Below are 20239 nucleotides of genomic sequence, written 5' to 3'. Positions count from 1 at the left end.
CTGATCCTTGTTACTGGGGGGCAAGGGTGGGGGACAGAAGCAGGAGAAAGTGAAACTAGCACACTTCACTGTTTATGGCCACACAACAACTGTCTGTGTATAGTGCATCAGTGTACTTGGGACTCTAGGTAGCTCTGAGATGACTGTGCAGCCGGGGACCGTGTCTATAAGACTTTCAGTAAACCGCTGGATGACACATACACAGGGACTTCAGAGAGGACCCTTAGGAGGACATTGTAGGGGTTGGGGATTTAGCTCAGTGATAGAGTGCTTGCCTAGCAAGCACAAGGCCCGGGGTTCGGTCCCCAGCTCCGGGGGAAAAAAAAAAAAAGGAGGACATTGTACAGATATACAGTAATAGAGACATAACAGCCACAAGGCCCTGTGCATGGGAGGGGTTTCGGGCTTTGTCTCCAGTGCTAGCTGTCTTCACAGTTTGCTCCGTGGGCACAGGAGTGGAGGGTCTCATGCAGGGAATGATGGGACAAGCACAGTTTGCTTGGGCCAGGGCCCAGAACTCCCTTGAGGCTGTACCTGGAAAGAATTCTCCAGGCTAACCTCCTATTATCCACAGTCTGAAAGAAACGGATACATTTTGCCTCATCTGCACACTAATTGTTTCTTTTCCCTCAGAAGCAGTTACTACAGCCTTGGTGTAGCACAGCCACCTAGGAACAGATGAGCAGTGATGTACGAGTTCACACCTGGCCTTGTTCCTACTATCTGGACCTTGAGAAGCAATGGCTTCCTGGAAAACTGACCTTGACACCTCATTCACTGAAGTTCAGTGTGGACAAAGCTGAAGAGGTCCTTGTTGGCCTGCCCCTTTCTAGCATCACTGAGATCAGGAAAGAGACATCGCTCTTTATCTTCAGTGCGATCACAGTCCTGGAGAAGGGCCAGGCCAAGCACTGGTTCAGCTCACTGCGGCCTAGTCGAAATGTGGTCTTCAACATCATCGAGCATTTCTGGAGGGAGCTGCTACTGTCCCAGCCAGGCACTGCTGCCAATCCAACCTCCCCCATGACCAGGGGGCAGGAGCTGATGGGACTGATGGCGAGTTCCCAGAGACGCATGGAAGACACAGCAAAGGTCCTTCACCACCAGGGCGAGCAGCTAGACAGTGTCATGAGGGGCCTGGAGAAGATGGAGTCCGATCTAGATGTGGCTGACAGGTGGGCACACTCCGGGTCTTCTCTGCCTTTGCTGGGAAGGCAGAGTGTCCTCTGGACCGTCTCATGGTTAGCACATTTCCAGCACCTAGAGAAAAGGCTGTGCACCTACTGTGTGGTCTGTGGGACTCATCCCAGAGATGATCGCCACCTGGATCATGTTGGTTCACAGAGAGTAGGGTGGTGGGTGTCCATGTTGTGATGGGCTGCCTGAGGGGGCATCTTGCTCTGTTAATGCTGTGATTCCTATGTGCTATTTAGTCATGTCTCCAACTCGCAGGCTATGAGTGTGGTCTGTGTCTCCTCCTGGTGGTGATCTGCTTTGATGGTGACAATTCTTTTGCCTTTGTTTTGTGCGTACCTTGCAATGTCCGTTTCTTTGGTAACTTTCCACATCTCTAAATCCGTGACCCATTCAGAGCTCCCATTTTGTGTGTGTACCTTGTGCTGCTCTCCTTTATCAGCTGTTTTGTGTTTTCTCTTCATGTTACTCTCTTGTTTTCATTCTGGTTTATATTTCCTGAGCTTTTCTTTCTGTTAGATGTTAATTTAGAAGCATTAGCTTTGTTCTACACATGCTGTTTGACTCATAACACTGCTTCCTGTCTGTTTTCTCTCATCTCCACACTCCAGTTGCCTTTTTTGGTTTTATTTTACTTTCTTTCTATCTATCTATCTATCTATCTATCTATCTATCTATCTATCTATCTATCTATCGGTTTTTCAAGGCAGGGGTTTCATGGCGTAGCACTGGCTGTCCTGGAACTCGACCAGGCTGGCCTGCCTCTGCCTCTTGAGTGCTGGGATTAAAGGCGTGTGCCACTACCCCCAGCTTTTTTTTTTGTTTGTTTGTTTGTTTTATATTGACCTATCTCTCCTAGTTTTCTCTCTGTCTGGATTTCTTTATCTTCTGTCTTTAATTGGAAGCATTTGTCCTAGGGTCGCTGTATAGGGGACTTCTAAGACTGGTCTGTCAGTAAAACCTCTCTTGGGTCCCTCCATCCCTCCTGCACTGTGACCCTGTTGGCCTCACATGGAGACCCAGCTTTCTTCTCCCCATTCTGCCCCTGCTAAACAGTGTTTCCTCCCAAGTGCCCAAGTTGGGTGTAGGGTCTTGGTGTCTTCCTCCAAGCTGGCCTGCTCTGTCACTGACCACAGTCCACTCGTTTTTTTGTTTTTGTTTTGTTTTGTTTTTTCTTTTTTTCGGAGCTGGGGACCAAACCCAGGGCCTTGCGCTTACCACTGAGCTAAATCCCCAACCCCCAGTCCACTCGTTTTTAGAGATGCTGGTTCTAGAGGATGCTTGTTCCTGCATCTAGATTTTCAGCTTCTCCCACCATTGGTATATAGAAAAGTTCCACAGTCTTGTGGCTGTCCCTTCCTGTCCCCAGGGAAGTGGTGGTGTTCAGCTGTAGTCCTTGAACAGTACTCCCTGGCCATTCTTCCCAGGGCTTGTCTTTGAGAGTGCTCTTTTTCAGTACATGAAGTTCAAACTTGGGCTAAATTTCTCTTCTTATTTTCCAGAACTTAGTTTGGAAATGTCATAGCCCTCTTGTGTACAGTTCTGCTTGCTTGTTTCAGTTATCCCAGAGTCTCTCTGAAAATATTAGGTAGAGAAGCCAACCTCTCTGGGAAATGTGTTGTCAGTTCCCCTCTGAGTAGCCTGATGAGATCTCAGGCCTGATTGCCCAGGCTCCTAGGACAGGATCAGCCCTTTGTCCTGCTGTGTGCACTGTTCACTACCCATATCAGTCACTAGCAGCCACTTTGGTTATCAAATATTTTTAGGTGTCTCAGTGCTGGGCTCAGCAGCGTTTACTTAATACTGATCCTAATGTACAGGAGGACTCGCAATTTGGAGATGCCAAGGAGAGGCTGTGGAGTGAAACACAGGAAGGCGCTCTGAGAGGAGCCATCTCACATAACTCCTATTGTAATAATAGTAATAGTAGGTGTGGTCTGTAAATAACTACATCATAAGTATGTGTATTAGAAACACTGCTCCTCTCAGGTTTAATACTACCCTTCATGTCTGGTGTTCCTCAGGGTCTAGGAACATGCTCTCTCTGTGGATGAAGGGCTGTGTCTGTGAAGAATGTACCATGCTTCCTAACCACTATGGCAGAATGTCCAGGCTCTGTAAGTGCCTTTTAGGTGTGATAGCCTTTGCTACAGTCTACACATGGTTAGGGATGTTCTTGGAGAGAACGAGTGGACATATCCTCCTCTCTCATCAAGGACCATGTCATGGAGGTAGGCTTGTGTCAGGCATGTTACAGGAGCAGACAGCAGTCCACAGTGTTGAGTTGGCAACTCTGTTCTCTCTGGCCCCTGCTTAGTTTTGTCCTCAGGATGAACTGTTATAAAATGGACATGGAGATAAACCCTCTCTGTTCCAGGAATGGGGTGTTTTTACATCTTCTCTTATGATTGACCACGTCCTAGTCTGTGTTTGCCTCTTTGTCCACATGGATACATACTTTACGGGAACTCGGGGATAGTTCAGCATATTTCACAGTCTGCCAAGTTAGAGTTCCTATTGTTTACTTTTGGTTCCTGTTGGGAAATGAGGTTTAATCTGGACACATCGGATACATTCGAGCCTCTGTCTTCTCCATGAAAACTCAGCAAATGAGTCAAGGGGAAGTGAGACCTTGGTGTTGCAGGGCCAGTCACAGCAGGTGCTGGCTCAGGGCTCGACTCTTCTTAGAGGTCTGTTCTGCATCTTGACAGTGCTCACCCTTAAAGAGTCTACTCCATCACCACCCAGACGTCTTGTGTTTTCTGTGTGTGTCTATTTGTTTGGATCCTAGAGCCTACTTCCATGGCAGACTAGACAGGGGGTGTCTGTCTGAGAGGAGTGCTCTCTGATCTTAGGATGGTTGGTCCCTTTTCCACCACGGTGCCTGTAATTCACCTCACAGAGGCTTCAGAACTTACAGTGAAGGATTTGTGCATAAAGGGAAAACGTGATCTTTGTTTTTGTTGCTTACTACTTTTTGGCTATAGTGTCATTCATCCTAACCAAACTAGGAAGTGGCCCACATGTCCATCAATTGATGGACACATAAGAAAATGTGAGACAGACACACACACACACACACACACACACACACACACACACACACACACACACACAGTGGAGCACTACTCAATGATGAAGAAGGATGAAATTCTATCATTTACAGAGAAATGGAGGGACTGGAGGTCAGCATGCTGTGCTAAGTTCCAGGCTCAGAAGGAAATGCCCTGCATGTTCTTGCATATGCAGAGGCCAGGTGGTCATGAAAGCAGCAGCCGGGCTGTGTGGGAGAGAAAGGAGACTGGAAGAGACTGGAGGGCAGAAGAGTAGCAGGGTGGAGCTGTTACTACTCAGTCATGTGACCACATACCTAAGTAGAAGCAACTGGGGAGAGCATTTGGGATGACACATCCCCTTGTCAGGTAGAAGGCATAGCAGTAGGAGCACGAGGCTGCTTACATCCACATTCCAGGAATGCTGAATGAGGACAAGGATGGGGAGGACCAGAGCAAGATACCACAGGTGTGGTTCCTGTGTCCGAGCAGTTGTGATTAGAACTGTGATGAACACACTCAGTCAGAGACACAGTGATGGTGGTCAGCATAGTGGGTCCTGAACAGAGAATAATCTAGACAGAGCAGACAGTATCCTCATAGATAAATGGATAAAGGAATATGATATGTCTGTGCAACGAAGTGTGATTCAGCCATGAAGAACAAAATCCAGCTGTTGGTAGTGATACAAATGAACCTGGAGATCGAATTAGATAATTGAGGCACAAAGAGGCAAACGCATGTTTTCATTTGTGGAAGGCTGAAGAAGTGGGCCTAGTACACGTTTGTAGCTTATGCCTGATTCAGTAGGTCCTCCAAGCCTGCCGTGATATTTCTCCAGTTGTGTAATACATAAGTAGAGTGGATATACTCTGGAGTGAGCAGAGTCCTTGTCCCTAACCTGTATTAAGAGGCCATTATGGTGATCAAAAGTAAAATGTATCCCCTAGAACTTCTTCTGTCTAGGAACATGGTAGCCAGTGGCTTTCGTACATCTGTGCTGGGGTCACAGAGAGTGCCACCACTAATGGCGCTGAGCTAGCTAGCTCCCTTGACCCACACTTGGGTTATACTGGTTCACTCAAGTAGCTCACAGAACTTGTGTTGACTGGTTAATCAGAATAATTACTAAGGATACAGATGAAGACATGTAAGAGCTCAGGTATGTGGAAGGGACAAGGCGTCCATGCCCTCCCTGGCCACTGCCCCCCAGGACCCTCCACACATCCAGCTCTGAATATGTCTCTGGGGGTTTTATGACACTCAGTTACATGGGGACAATTGATTAAACTGCTGGCCATCAGTCATCCACTCACCTCCAGCCCTTCTTCTTTGTGGGCTGAGATAAGGCTTAGGGTCCTCACCCTCTGATCCAGCCCTGGTCTTGCACTGACCAGCTCCACCTGGTAGCTACTCAGGGGCTGCTGGCCAGCAGAGGGCTCACATGTAGAAAGTACTTCATGTGCATATTCCTAGGAAACAGGATGAGGACCAAATATATTTCGGAGAGTCACACCTGAGAAATGCCTGCAAAGCTTGGAGAATTTAGGAATCTGCTTACTTTTTATTTCATTCTGAAACAAAAAGGCATGTTGTTAGTTTAAGTCTTTTGTAGGTGCCCTTTGTCAGGTTGAGAAAGTCATCCTTCTAGCTTGTTGAAGTGATAGAATTCTAAAGGTACTGTCCTGTTCTGGTGAGCACAGCTTTCCTGTTTACTGTCAGTGACTTGAATTACCCTGGTGAATTTTCAGATGTGAAGCCCCCTCATCTCCCTGGGATCAATACCTCTTATTTGCCAGTTAGTAATTCTTAATGCCATCAGCGACACTTGCTGGTTCTTAAAGTCTTTTGTTGTTATTGTTTTCGAGACAGGGCTCCTCTGTGTACTTAGCTGTCCAGAACTCGCTCTGTAGCCCTGGCTGGCCTTGAACTCAGAACTCAGAGATCCATCTGCTTCTGTCTCCTGAGTGCCGGGATTAAATGTGTGTGCCAACACCGCCAGCTTGCTGGGATTTTTTGTTTGTTTGTTTGGTTGGTTGGTTTTGTTTTTTATAAGGAATTTTGCTGTGTCGGTGGTGTGAGTCACGCAGCTTCCGAGCTGCCCAAGCAGTTTTGCCTTTGCGCTGTTATCTGAGCAGGACTGTGGACAGACAGCTGTTCATCCTTATCTTTGGCAGAGTTGACCAGGGAATCCACTCGGGGCTTGGTGGCATCTTTACAGATTGAGTTTCTCTCAAAAGCTCTTATGTAATTTTGGCTTTTGGCAGGAGTTCCAGAGGTTGGGCTTTCTATGTTGTACATTTCACGTAAGTTGTCAGATTTATTGGCACTGAGAATAATGTCCGTAGACTCTCAATCTCTGAGGTAACATCTCCCATTTCCACTCCTGTGTCAGTAATTTAGATTTCCTCTACTGTTTAATTGATAGTTCTTGTTAGTGATCTGTTTTTTTTTTTTTTTTTTTTTTTTTTTGGTTTTTTCGGAGCTGAGGATCGAACCCAGGGCCTTGCGCTTCCTAGGCAAGCGCTCTACCACTGAGCTAAATCCCCAACCCCTAGTGATCTGTATTTTGTATTTAAATCACATCAAAGAACTGACTTTGTGTACTCGCCCCCCACCTCTCTCTCTTAAGTCTCATGGAGGAAGTGGGGTGGGGGAGGTATAGTCTCACTGTGTTTCCCAGGCCATCCTGGAACTCACTTTGTAAATCAGGTGGACCTGTAGCTCATAGAGATCTAGTTGCCTCTGCCTTCAGAATGCTAGGATTAAAAGTCACAGGTCACTCTTTATTTCTCTTGTCTGTGTGTCCAGGCACATACATGCCATATCCTCTGTATGGACAGTTGGAGTCTGTTCTCTCCTTCCACCATGTGGGTTCCAAGGATCAAACTCAGATCTCAGGGTTGATGGCAAGTTCCCCGGGACCCCCCACTCCATAGCCAATTCCATTAGTTTCCACTTTTGGCTTCTTTACTTTCTTTGTGTGTATTTTGGTCTTCATTTTAAAATAGTTTGAAGTAGACACTTAGATAACTAATTTTAAACCATTTATTTATTTATCTTTTTATTCGTTTGTTTATTTATTGGTTTTTTGGAGACAAAAGTTTCTCTGTGTAGCCCTGGCTGTCCTGGAACTCACTCTGTAGACCAGGCTGGCCTTGAACTCAGAGATCCCCCTGCCTCTGATAACTGGGTGCTGGGATTAAAGGTGTGGGCTACCACTGCCTAATTTTAAACCTTTCTAATATATACATATACGTGTTGAAAACTCAATTTTCTCTGGTGGGATTGTGTTTGCTTCTCGTGTGTGTGTGTGTGTGTGTGTTGTGTTGTGTTTTATTGTTATTGTTATTCGCTTTAAATGTTTTCTTTTTTAAAAAACATATGTGGGCTGGAGAGATGGCTCAGTGGTTAAGAGCACTGACTGCTCTTCCAGGGATCCTGAGTTCAATTCCCAGCAATCACATGGTGGCTCACAGCCATCTGTAATGGGACCTGATGCCTTCTTCTGGTGTGTCTGAAGACAGTGACAGTGTACTCATATATATTAAATAAAATACATCTTTTAAAAAAAGATTTGCTTTTATACCTAGCAGTATTTTGCCTGAATCTGTGTCTGTGTATGTATACAAATGCATACTTGTGCTCCTGGAGGTCAGAAAAAGGTGTCAGAAACTCTGCAACTGAAGTCACAGATGGTTGTAAGCCACTGTGCTGGTGCTGGGAAAGGAACCCAGGACCTCTGCGAGAGCAGCCAGTGCTCTAACCACTGAGCCATTGCTCCAGCCCCTTTAAATAGATTCTGATTTCCTCTTTGTATTTTTGATACCTGTACTTCAGAATGCATTAATCTGCAAATATTTTCAGATTTGTAATTGTTCTTTGGACATAATGCCTTTGCAACTAGCTGCATTTCCTGTCATGAGCAGTCTGTGTCCAGGTGAGAGCAGTATGTGCTTGGAGATGCTGGTGATTCTGTTATCAGTAAGGCTGAGCTGCCATAACTCTTCAAAAACTCTTAAGTTCTTAGTAAATTTTTGTTATCTTGTCCTTTCAGTCATCGAACGAAATGTAATTATTGACGTCTACAACTGTGGCTGTTTTTTCTTTTACTTTCGTCAATTTTTTGCTTCATGAATCTTGAAGTAGTGTTATTTGTTATATAGATGCTTGGGGTTAAGTCTCTCTGTTGGGTAGATTCTCTTAGAGTGATAGCACCCATTTACTGTTAGCGTCCTGTGTATGATGTGTACATTTAAACTCCTTGTTTTCTGTGAATCTGTTCTTTCGTGCTTTTTCAGTGTTTTGTGAGCATGATATAGTTGCCTCTTGTTTCTTGAAAGCTGACAGTGTACCTCTTTACTTGGTTCGTTTGCTTTTAGACTGATGCTTTCCTAGTTTGGTTTAACTCTCCAATTCTGCCTTATGTTCTTGCTGATATTTGCTTTTTCCTTCCTGCCTCCATTTTTCTTCTGTCGATGCACTGGATATATTTCTCGGTGTTACAGTTGTGCTGTGCAGTCTAGTAGGCACTAACTGTATTAAAATTGAATTATATTGGGCTGGGAAGTGGCTTAGAGTCAGAGCTCTAGCCTGGCGTGCATGAGGTCCTGAATTTGATTTCCCAGGGATACAGTTAGTTAATTGAATTAAGAATTGGGTTTCTTAGTTGCCATGGCTAAATGTAAAGTGTTTGGTGGCCACGTGTGCCTCCAGTTGTTTTGGACACGCTGTAGAAAGCAAACAGCTCTGTAGAGATTGGTGGGTTGATGAATTCGTGGATGGCTTCTGAGTCGGAATTCTCCAGATCAGGGCGTGGTGTGGAAAGAACAAACGAGTCATGTGCGAGTTTGCTGTATCTTTGGCTCTCAGGATCCCACCTAGACAGGTGTGCTTACACCCCCAGCCTCAGCCCCCACTCTGCTCTTTCCGATTTGTGAGTGTTTGTTGTGAAAGATTGACTGTAAAATGGTAACATGCCTACAAAGATTAACAACAGAGGCATTATACCTTAAAACTAACCTTCTCTGGTTTCTGTGCTTTCTTTGTTCCCTTAGATTGCTGACAGAGTTGGAGACTCCTTCCTGGTGGCCTTTTAGTGCTAAGTTTTGGAAGACGCCAGTGGAAGCCAAGCCCAGGGACAGTGTCTCTGTAGCCCCTTGTGAGCCCTTTGGAAAGGAAGGGGTTGTGATCAGGGTCCCTGCTGTTGTTTCTCAGAGAACAGAGTCTCATTCCAAGCCAGGAAAACTCACTGTCCTGGTCTCCGGTTTGGAAATCCATGACTCCAGTTCATTGCTCCTGCACAGATTTGAGAAGGAAGATGTTGATGATATCAAGGTTCACTCTCCTTATGAGGTCAGCATACGCCAGCGGTTCATCGGCAAGCCAGACGTGGCTTACCGGCTGATATCTGCCAAGATGCCAGAGGTCATTCCCATTTTAGAAGTGCAGTTCAGCAAGAAGATTGAGCTCCTGGAAGACGCCCTGGTGCTCAGGAGCAGGGGCCGTGCTTCGCCTGCCGAGGGTGGCTGCTCCATTCGGCATGCAGGTGAGCAGCCAGCAGGGCAGTGCGTGCACCGCCTTCCAAAATTAGAGCTTCACTCAGCACGCTGTGATTTGTGTTCAACATGCCCATCCATCAGCAGCTGCTGGCTCCAGCTCGCAGCAGTCACGGGCTCGAACAACCCTTCCAGACTGCCAACTTACACCTGCCCTTGACAGATAATTGGTTTTAGGATAGGACAGCGCCAAAGCTTGGTTCTTAAATGTCTCCCAGAGGCTTACCTTTCAAGGTGACACTGTTAGGAGACGGTGGGGCCTTCAGAAGGAAAGGCCTCCTTGGAGGTTTGCCGTCTCCTGTCTGCTAGTGAGAACAGTGAGCAGTTTAGTTCCTGTTGTGGTGTGCTGCCTCACCACGGGCTCAGTCCTAGGGACCACTGCGCTGGACTGGCCCTCTAGAACCGTGATTTAGGTTACGTCTTGTCTCTTGATGAGTTGATTGGGTATTTCCTTGTGGTATGGAAACTACTACAGTCAGAAGGTGTTGTCAGCCCCGCTGGCGTTGCTTTAATAGAACAGCAGAAGCTAGGTCTTGTGTAAGGAAAGATTAGGTAGTTTACCGTTCTGAAAGCTGGAAGTCCAAGACTGGGCAGCTCTGCTGAGGGTCACGTGGCAGATAGCACAATGATGAGAACACTTGACAGGACAGGATGCTGAAGAGACTCAGGGGGCAGGCTTACTCTGTTACAGCTAACTCTCTCAGACACTTACTAAGATCCCCGTCCTCCTAAAGACAGTCTTCTTGTGACCTGATGACCTCTCCTAGGCTCTGCCCTTCAAAGGTGCCACCACTCTTCAACATCACTTAGTTCCTAGTGTGTGAACTCTTGGGAGACACACTTGGAACATATCTGAACAACAGCAAGGGTGTGGGTAAACCATCCAAAGGAAGCTTCAAGTCCTCAGTCCTTGGCTCTACTCAGCGTGGTCCAGGAAGTGGCACTCTCAGATAGATCCTGGTGTGATCCACATCTGCCCGACCTGCCCCTACCAGTCTACCACTTACTTTGGTGTTAAGTTGGGTCTTTCCAGCCACTACCCAGATGTGCATTGTAGGGGTCTGCATCCTTGAATTCTTGGACACAGAGTTGAGTTTTCAGGTTCAGGTACTGTGCACTGGATCAGTGGAGCAGCAGAACATAGCACCAAGGCCCAGGATAGGGGTGATCCATTTGTTCATGATGTGTGTGCATTGCCCGTGGTGTTCAGCTTCCCTGGATTAGGCCTAGCCAAGCGAGGACCTACATATAAGAGATGAAATGCTACAATATGAGGCAGGACATCTGTCATCGTGGGAGAAGAAACTGCTATGCTTGGTCCTTTCGAGGGAGGCTCTCAAGACCAAGAGTGTCCAGTGAGGCATAAGCAGAGGAGAGGAGAAAGTGGGGTCTCCTAGTGGAGGCAGGAGTAAGGAGATGATGTAAGTAGGCAGCACGGTGCTGGGGAGGAGGCATGTGATACTGTAGCTGGTAGGAGCTGTCCCAGTGGAGGAGGACTGAGGGAGGAAATGATATGTGTGCATGCATGTCCTCCCCCCTTGGGGGCCTTTAGGTAGGAAACATTATAATGTCTTAGGAAGGTGGCAGCTATGCCCAGGGAGGGAGGACTGGGGAGGCCACAGTAGCCTAGGAGTAAGGTGACTTCCTAAAGAGATTCCAGGGCTTTCATGACTTCACTGAATAGGTGAAGTCATAACCTGTGAACTCATAGGTTCATTGCAAGATAGACATTCATCCAGTGGGTCTTGTTTGGTGAGAGTTCTGCTGATCACCCAGTGCCAGAAGGCCTAGGCTTGTGCACAGGATGCCTGTGGCTTACTGTCCATAGCATCCTCTAAGAAAGCCATAGGCGTGCTTCCTGCTCCCCTTCCTGATCAGTGTCCCAACTGATGCAGGCCGACCTCCCATATTGCAGATGGCGGAGTCAGGGATGTCTTTGTAACCACTGCCCTAGCAACAGCATGCTGGGATTTGATTGAGTTGCTGAGGACAGGAAAGTGGCCATCACAGGGCACTTGCATGGGATGAATGGAGCACTTGGACTGTGCAGTCTGCTGTTTTATGTCTCCTGTGAACTCCCTGAAGTGTTTTGAGTGTACTTGGTGGGAAGGAAGCACTATCCTCTGTTTTAGCACATGGGTGTGCCCAGCTGGCTGCTCTGTGCAGAAAGCTCACATGAACTGAGGTTTAGTGGGGAAGATGGCTTCTAAGGAGGTAGGAACTCGGTGGTTTTCTTACCCACAGCTTGGTGGGAGGGTTGGCACCTGGCCCACACCTTCATTGCTGCAGTGCTCAGCTAGCTTCTATCTTACCACTGGGAGGTGGAAACTGGAAACCTTGACTGAGGCCCCAGACCCAGCTTCTTCTGTAGGTGTGCTATGTGTGTGCTGCCACACAGGGGCAGTCTTGAAGCACACGAGCTTTTGCTGTTGGGAGTTAAACTGTACACAGGGAAGCTCCCCAGAGACTCCTGTAGTGAATGCTTCCTGCAGACCACAGAGGCTGCCAGCATCTAGGGCCTAGGCCTGGAGAGCAAGAAGATTGGCCGTGTTGTCTTGGAAGAGCACATCTTGATTGCTGTCGCCCCTTAGATCATCCTTAAAGACTTGTGAGCTTAGAATAGGTTTGAAAATAGTGTAGGTCATTATCTTTTGTTCCATGTCATGTGGTAGCAGGTGTCTCAGACTCTTGAGTTCCAGATTGTGGAATATTTGTGAAGAGTAATGAAATCACGGAGGACAAGTCTGCATGTGAGATTCACTGCTGCTTCGTATCTGCTTTAGGCATGCAGGCCAAAGATGCTGCTGTACTTTTCTCCAATGATTTTTGTGCACAGGCAGTTTCAGAGTCTCCTGGAGCTTATAGCATATGAACTCTAGACTTTAACATTAGACCCCAAATCTGCTGTCCTCAACTTCTAATGGTAGTGTGCCTCCCTGTCCCTCCGGGAAGCACCCATACCAGGCACCTAATCTCTTACCTCACCTCACCTCACCTCCACCTGGCCTCCCCTGTCCCCAGAGCCCAGGCTCCTGTGATTGTGGGTTTCTGAAAAGCCTGTAGGTCTGCAGCCAAGCACTCCCTGCTGGAGTACATGCCGTGTATTTCATGGTTCATCTGGGTGAAATCAGCAGTAAGGTGCCCTCCCATTCTGTGACCAAAACACGCATAGTCTGGTCTGAGTCATCTATCTGTTTGCTAACTTTCTCTTTGCTGCTTGCTGTTGTCACATGCCCAGAAGGGCTGTCCACAGCAGGCACTGAGAGCTGCCCTCAGATACCTGGTACAGAACAGCTCTCAGCACTTATACCTGGAGCCACTCGCCATGTCCCCAACTGTACCACACAGTGGAGGACAGAAGATGGCATCTGATCAGCTTGGTCCAAGTTGTCTTTTAAGGGCCTAGAAGCCCTTGAGAGTCCTAGGGTATAGGTGCCCATCTTAATCAGGGTGTCTGTTGCTGTGATGACACATCATGAGCAAAAGCAAGTTGGGGAGGACAGGGCTTATTTTATCTACACTTATGTAACAGTTCATCATTGAAGACAGGACAGGAACTCAAAGAGGGCAGGCGCCTGGGGGCAGGAGCTGATGCAGAGACCATGGAGGAGTGCTGCTTGCTGGCTTGCTCCTCATGACTTTCTCAGCCTGCTTTCTTACAGAACCCAGGACTACCAGCCCAGGGGTAATCCCACCTACCATGGGCTATCCCTCCACCTCCATCAATCACTAATTAAGAAAATGTCCTATAGGCTGCCTACAGATCAATCTTTATGGAGGCATTTTCTCAATTGAGGTTCCCTCCTCTCCGATGACTCTGACTTATGACAAGTTGAGATAAAAGTTAGCCAGGGCACACCCCAGGATGAGGCTCTCAGGTGTGCAAGTGCTGTGCTATGTTTGGCTGAGCTCTCACAAGGGTGACGATACCTGATGCTACAGTTAATACATTGGCCTGATGGCGATCACTGGGCCCAAGGGCAGGGTTTGTAGGAATACAGACATGGGTGGCACTGTGAGTGTTGGTGCTTCTGGGTCCCAAAGACAAGGTCCCCGGGTTGCATTGTGATGATCTGGGTTGGCCGGTAAGCTAGTTAGGGAGAGTGGCTTGGCCTTTATACACCCGAGGTCTCCATGCCTGGATGTGCTGTGTGCTACAAAGTCACTGTGGAAGTATAGATGTCTGTGGACAGAATTTGACCTCCTTCTGTTTCCCCTTCCTTGCTTTGTCCTGCCCTTGTGGATGAATGTGCATTTTGTTTTCTGACCTGTGTACTCACGTCTCAGGCCTCACACAGCCTGCACCCCCTGCCCTGAGGAGCTGCTTTCCGGGTGAAGATGAGGAATGTGAGGCCAGGTAGTTCCCAGAGGGATCTGCCTGGGTCAGTCTTGGTACCTTTGCTCTGAGCTGTGTGCCAGCGGGCTGTCCATGGGGGGAGACAGTATCTGTCCCTTTTGCCAGCTGACCTCCCTTAAGGCCATCTTATGGCTCTCTGTCCCTGCAGTCTCTACTGCAGGAGCTGTTCTTACTGCTTTTATTAAACAGATCATTAGTGACTACAGAGATAGAAACCATCCTGCTCAGAGCCACAGTAATTCTTCTCAGATGTTTCCAAACAAGGATCAGCAAGTCAGCAATCAGCCCTGGAGGTGGCAGAGCCCTCTGTGGCTTAGATGGGTCCCAGCTGACCCATAGCTCATGGAAAACATCCCAGATCCCAGACTCCATGTGCCTGTAGGTCATTAGTATCGTCCATTAGCAGAATCTTGGTTCAGCTTTCTGTTGGTTGAAGCAGAGTCCTGGTTATTGAAGCTGTAGAAGTCCAGTCAGCCAGCATCGGGCCCTAGGAGCTGGGGTTGAGGGAGGCTGATAGCTACCACCACCACATTAGTACCTGGCAAATATGAGTTTGTAATCAGTTTGGTTTGTTGCAACCAGTTTTATTGAGACTGCAGTAGGAAAACCACTGTCCTGGTGATGGGTCCTAACTTGGCTATTTGGTAGACTGGGTTTATACACTGAAATGTGCAGTGTGTGTGTGTGAGGTGGAGGGTGTTTACCTCTGGGTTCATCTACCAGACTCATGGGCCTGTCATCACCTTGACTGTCTAACTCCTAAGGGTGTGCCATTCTCAGGAGCGATGCCTTGTAAGACTGTTGGAAGAGATTCAGAGTGAAGGGGATTTTGTGCTGTGTTTGAGACACCTGGGGAAGACAGGCACGTCTTAGTGACTGATCTTTTTGGTCCCTGCCCTCAGGCCCAGTAAGAGCTCCCTTAGATATACCCCCTTTTCTCTTTTTCTGGTGTGCAGCAGCGACCTATACCTTGCTAAGAGAAGTGTGAGAGCCCACTAGAGGGACTGCTTGTCCATCTTGGTGCTCTCCCTGTTTCCTCCCAGCCTAGTAAATGCACTTGGCTGCTGTTCCTTATTCAGGGTGCCCCGTATTGTAGGGAAGAGCAAAGATCAGACTTCAGTTGCAGACCTTGTCTGGGCTATGAAGCTCTGGGTTTGTGGCTGAGGTTGCTCCTAAATAAAGAACAGGTGGCACATGGTAGCCACCAGGAGCCACTGTGTTGGGCTGGTTGCACTGTTACTGCCAGCTGTCCTGTCTTGGGTGCAGAGAGCACCCAGCACAGGTGTGTGTTGATCTGTGCAAGCTGCAGAACTGTCCCATTGAGCTGAGTGCTGCTGACCACAGGGTGGGCGGGTCTGACTCACAAACTGGGACAGGCTTGTGCATGCAACACCACTTGGCTCCAATAGCTGGCCATTTCCTGTGCTCTCTGAACCACAGTGTTCTGTGGAATAGCTCAACTGTCCCCACATTTCCTAGGGATCCGTATATTTCACCAGCATTCAACAGTTCTTGTGTTTTATATGCTACATCTTTAGATTGTGAACACTTGTGAATTATAGGCCCTTCTCTTAAGAGATACTTACAAAATTAGCTCTGGGTGCTTACAGTATTTCAGACTTACCTTGTTATGGGGCATTCAGCTCAGGAGGGGCCCAGGACCAAGGCCCACACAGACCCATATGGACACTGTGACGCGCATGTTGGGCCAAATCCTGTGGCAGTATTAAATGCCTTCTGTGATGTTCTGAACGCTTGTGTGTGGTTTGTTCCCTTCCGAAAGTTTTCACCACTGACCTCAGCTTCCTGTTCCAGCATCCAGACTGATGGGCTGCACTACACACCAAGAGCTGCCCACAGGAGGACAGGAAGGCCAGCAGTCGCAGCTGCAGAAGGACTGGCCACTACTCTCTGAGGGGGAAGCCCAGGAGCTGACACAGGTAGAGGGTGCCCACTGCCTCAGTGGAACAATTCAGCATCTCTGCCCTCTTCACATGCGCCTTACCCCTCTCTCCTGCCTGAAGTCAGGCCCTCGTTAGATTATGCATGCCTTTCACCCTGTGGGTCATGACCTCATTGGGGGTCGCATATCAGATATTTATATTATGATTCATGACATTACAAAATTATAGTTATGAAGTATCAGTGAAAATAATGTTATGGTTGGGGGGGTCATCAGAACATGAGGAGCTGTATGAAGGGTTACAGCATCAGGAAGGTTGAGAACCACTGAACTAAAAGGAGCTGCTTGTTCTAGCTTTGCTATGCCCTTCCCAGCTCCTTTGTTTCATGGCATACAGACTCATAGTGTGCACGCCCTCTGCACATATGTGACCTTGTGGTGACCTCCACTCAGTGTGTATGTATGGACTGTATGTGTGTGCACTGCATATGTGCTATGACTTTTCTGCAAAGTACATGTATACTGTCTAGTAATGGGCAGTATATGTGTGTTCCATGTACATGTGTGGTATACAGGTACTGTATGCTGTGGTCATACAGTTCTTCTCAGTAAGCATGTATGTACAGTTAAGGATTAACTAGCTTGTTCAGATCTCTCATGTTCAACACTAGATTCTGAAAGAAGTTTTCTACTTTTCCTGAAAAAGTTGAAATTGAAATCCACATCGATGCTTTAGTATTGCTGGACAGTGCAGGTGCCTTCTCTGCGAGTTTTTGAAGAAACGCCTCATCAGTGTGTCCTCTCACTGACCGAGGTCTGTTTCGGTCTGCAGCCTTAGAAGGGGAGAGTACTTGTAGGATATGATGGCTTGTCTCTAGTCACAGCACTCTGGAAGCTCAGGCAAGACTGCCAACAGTTCAAGGCCAGCCTGGATTGGAGAGAGAGACTCTAAAAACAAAACAGTAACAACAAAAGCAACACCCGGATAAGAGCTGTTAATAAGGCAGGAGCATGAGGGTGAGGTAATCGGATCTTGAGTCGCACACATATAACATACATACATACATACATACTACATACACACATGAGTAAACATAACCCCATTCTTAATTTAAAAAATGAAAAGTGGGGGCCAAAGAGACAGCTTAGCAATTAAGAGCACTGGCTCTTCTTGTAGAAGCCTGGGTTTGTTTTCCAGTAACCACATGGTGGCTCACAGTCCTCTGGAATGCCGTCCTCGGTTCTCTGTGGGTACTACATGCACACAGTACACATACATACATCTAGGCAAAAAACTCATACACATAAAGTAAAACTAAATAAACCTTTAAAAAAGGACGCATGACTAAAATGTTGAGTCAGCGTTCACGCTGCCCTGGACCTCCCATGAGGCCTGTCTGTTTTAACCAAGACCTGTAACCACATTCAGAGTTGGGAACAGTTCTGCCCCTCGTCTGTGGGAGTTGCAAGTAAATACAGGGGTTCTGTTTGTAGGGACAAGCCTCCAGCAGAGCACTGTCTCTCTCAAGAGGTGGATCTGACTCAGTAAACATCTTAGAAATGAGTTCTCAGCTGTGTGTCTGCGCAGGCTCAGCAGTTTCCTCTTGGGGGAGAATCCATCCTTTCTATGAAGTACTTTAAACATAGACCCCTATTCCTCTTTCTTCGTGGTCCAATGTTTATGTGTAAGTATGACCCAGGCCCACTCACTGCCAGCTGTGAGCATCCTTTTCTGCAGGTCACTAGTCACATTGTCTTCAGGACTGTCCAGGTGTGGGCTTACTCCTGGGGTTTTGAGAATGCCTAGTGTGTCAGGACCCATGTCCCTGAGTTTCCTCTGAGTCCTCCCCTGAACTCTTGGATAGGAGAGCGTCAGCCTTGGGAGGCTGGGTGTATGGGTGCTCAGCCCACTTTTATGACGATGTTTATGCTCTGCAGTTTTGTTTAGGCAGAATTTTACTTATTAATTGTAATGGTGGTCATGTAGTCTGGGAGGCATCTCCTGTTTGTGAACATTTAATCTTTGTCAGCCTTCATCCTGAAGTTGAGGGTCAGAGGACCGAGGTCAGGCTGAACACAGCCCAAGCCAAGAATGGGGTAGGGCCCCACAGTGCCTGTCTGTGTCAGTACGTAGATGACCCTGGACTGGTCTGTATTGGCAACACTGAGCACCGAGTGTAGAGGTCTTAGCATTGGGACACTGAGGGCAGCGGTGCTGCAAGGGGGTCTGTGGTGCTAGGCTGGACCTGAGGGAACAGGCAGGTGAGGACTCAGGACGGTCAGGAGGTGCAGCCTAGCTTTACATGAAATGGTCTTTTCAAGGTAAAACACATGTTTCACATTTAGAGAAGAATTCCTGGCTGTGCAGTTGAAGCTCTAACGCAAGTAGGAATGAGTTAAATTCTGGGGAAAACAAAAATGCAAGAAATCCTCCTCCATCCAGCTGTGGTTTTGGTTGCAGATGCTATTAAAGCCATTATGTTGAGATGTGTCCTGGTGATTTAAATTGCAGTTGGGGATGCTAATGGGGAAGTGGCCAGAACTATACAGGGGTGGGAGTGAGCTGAGTGGGTGCGCGGTCTGTGGCGACCGGCTGCCGCGTCACTGCGGCTGGGAGAGAAGAAGCCCAGGAGGCCAGAAGGAAACCAATCCCCTGGTAGATTTGGCAAAGCCCCTCAACTGACAACTAGCAGAGTGTCTGCTCCTCCTCAGAACTGTGGCTGTGCTTGGTTCATGGGTTCTGCAGAGGCACATGTTGTGGGTGGTAAAGGGTGGACATGATAAAGCAGAGAGTGGAGATTGCTGTCCCAAAGCAAGGCACGCAGGGCTCGTATAGGGTTTCTTTCTGTCCCTGTTTCTGTGTCCCGATTTGACTTTGGAGGTTCTTCATCCCACTTTGCCTTATCCTGGGATTCTAGCAGTGGAAATCAAGGTGATCAGACATGGTGGGTTGTGGGCGGACTAACAGTGAGCTGACGCAGAGAAAGGGGACTCCTGTGTGTAAGAGCTAATGTCACGCTCCGAAGCTTTGCCACAGCTCCTCACACTGGGCAGCTGAGGTCTGCAGAGCGTGTTGGTCTTATAACTTGATGTTTATCTTTGGAATCTCTCCCATGCTCCCTCTACCCCAGCTCCACATGTACCTGTACCTGCCCAGATCATTAACTGGGCCTTCTGGAAAGAGTTCTGTAGTTCTCTATTGGTTATATAAGCTATTTCAGACATTTGTGGGCCAGTGAAATGGCTCAGTGGGTAAAGGTGCTTGCCACCAAGTCTGATGGCTGACACGGTAGAAGGAGAAAAGTGTTACAAGTTGCCTAGGCCAGGCATGGTGGTACATGTTTTTAATCCCCAGAAATCAGGCAGAGGCAGGAGAATCTATGAGAGTAGGACAGTTTGATCTAAATATTGAGTTCCAGGCCAGCCAGGGCTACACTTTGAGACCCCATCTCAAAACAAAAACATAGTAAAATAAAAATAAATAAATAAAACCCAAACTGCCCTCTGAGCACTACATGCATGTGTGTGTGCACAAAGAAACAGAATTAAATATTAAATATTAAATCCCTGACGTCCGTCTCTGCCTTTTCATTCCTTTTGAGCAAATATGGAACATGGTTTATCATCTTTGGTGCCTGTCACCTTGGCCTGTTTTCCCTGGTACCCCAGGTTTAATCCTACCTCAGCCTGTTCCTTCTCCCTGCTGGAAAGCATCAGTCAGCATTTTGCATGAACCTCATCTGCAGGAGATGAATGTATTCCCCAAGTATCCCTGAGGCTGAAGCAGAATTTAAGGGTCAGGGACATCCACACCAACACTGCTCGTTGAGATCCAGTTCTGCTCAGTACAATGGCATGTGCCATGTTGTCCCTACACGTGCTGCAGGTCTCAGCTCCACAGGCAAAGCCCACACACAGTCCCCCATCAGTGTGTACAGCCAGGCTGCTCAGCCTCTAAGGGCAGAGCCCAGGAGGACCCCCCTGCCAGGCTGAGTTCAGGATCTATCTCTTGACCAGTTGGTCATGAGAGAAGGCACTGAATGGCTTTGGCTACTGCAGGGTTTTGCCTTCTTGGGGCCCAAGTGTCCTCACACCTACTGGAACTCTCCTATGAAACTGTCACTCTCATTGAAGGTATCTGGGGAATGTTCTTATTCAGAGCTTTAATTCTAGT

General features: G+C 47.7%; 1 protein-coding gene across 2 annotated transcripts in view; it reads left to right on the top strand.

Moving 5' to 3' along the window:
• The window catches only part of Snap47 (synaptosome associated protein 47), a 41546-nt gene that overhangs the window by 10828 nt on the left and 10479 nt on the right, over nt 1-20239 (top strand). The window contains exons 2-4 of one of the 2 annotated variants that reach the window (XM_087571765.1): nt 637-1175; nt 9305-9795; nt 15978-16102. In XM_087571765.1, coding sequence (XP_087427891.1) covers nt 679-1175; nt 9305-9795; nt 15978-16102 — 1113 coding nt within the window. In that variant the 5' untranslated portion in view covers nt 637-678. 2 annotated transcript variants of the gene reach the window in all.

The sequence above is a fragment of the Rattus norvegicus genome, chromosome 10 (genome assembly GCF_021556685.1).
Source record: "Rattus norvegicus strain SHRSP/BbbUtx chromosome 10, alternate assembly SHRSP_T2T, whole genome shotgun sequence".
NCBI lineage: Eukaryota > Metazoa > Chordata > Mammalia > Rodentia > Muridae > Rattus > Rattus norvegicus.
Note: the sequence above shows the minus strand (reverse complement) of the source record. Positions and strands in the feature narration are given on the sequence as shown.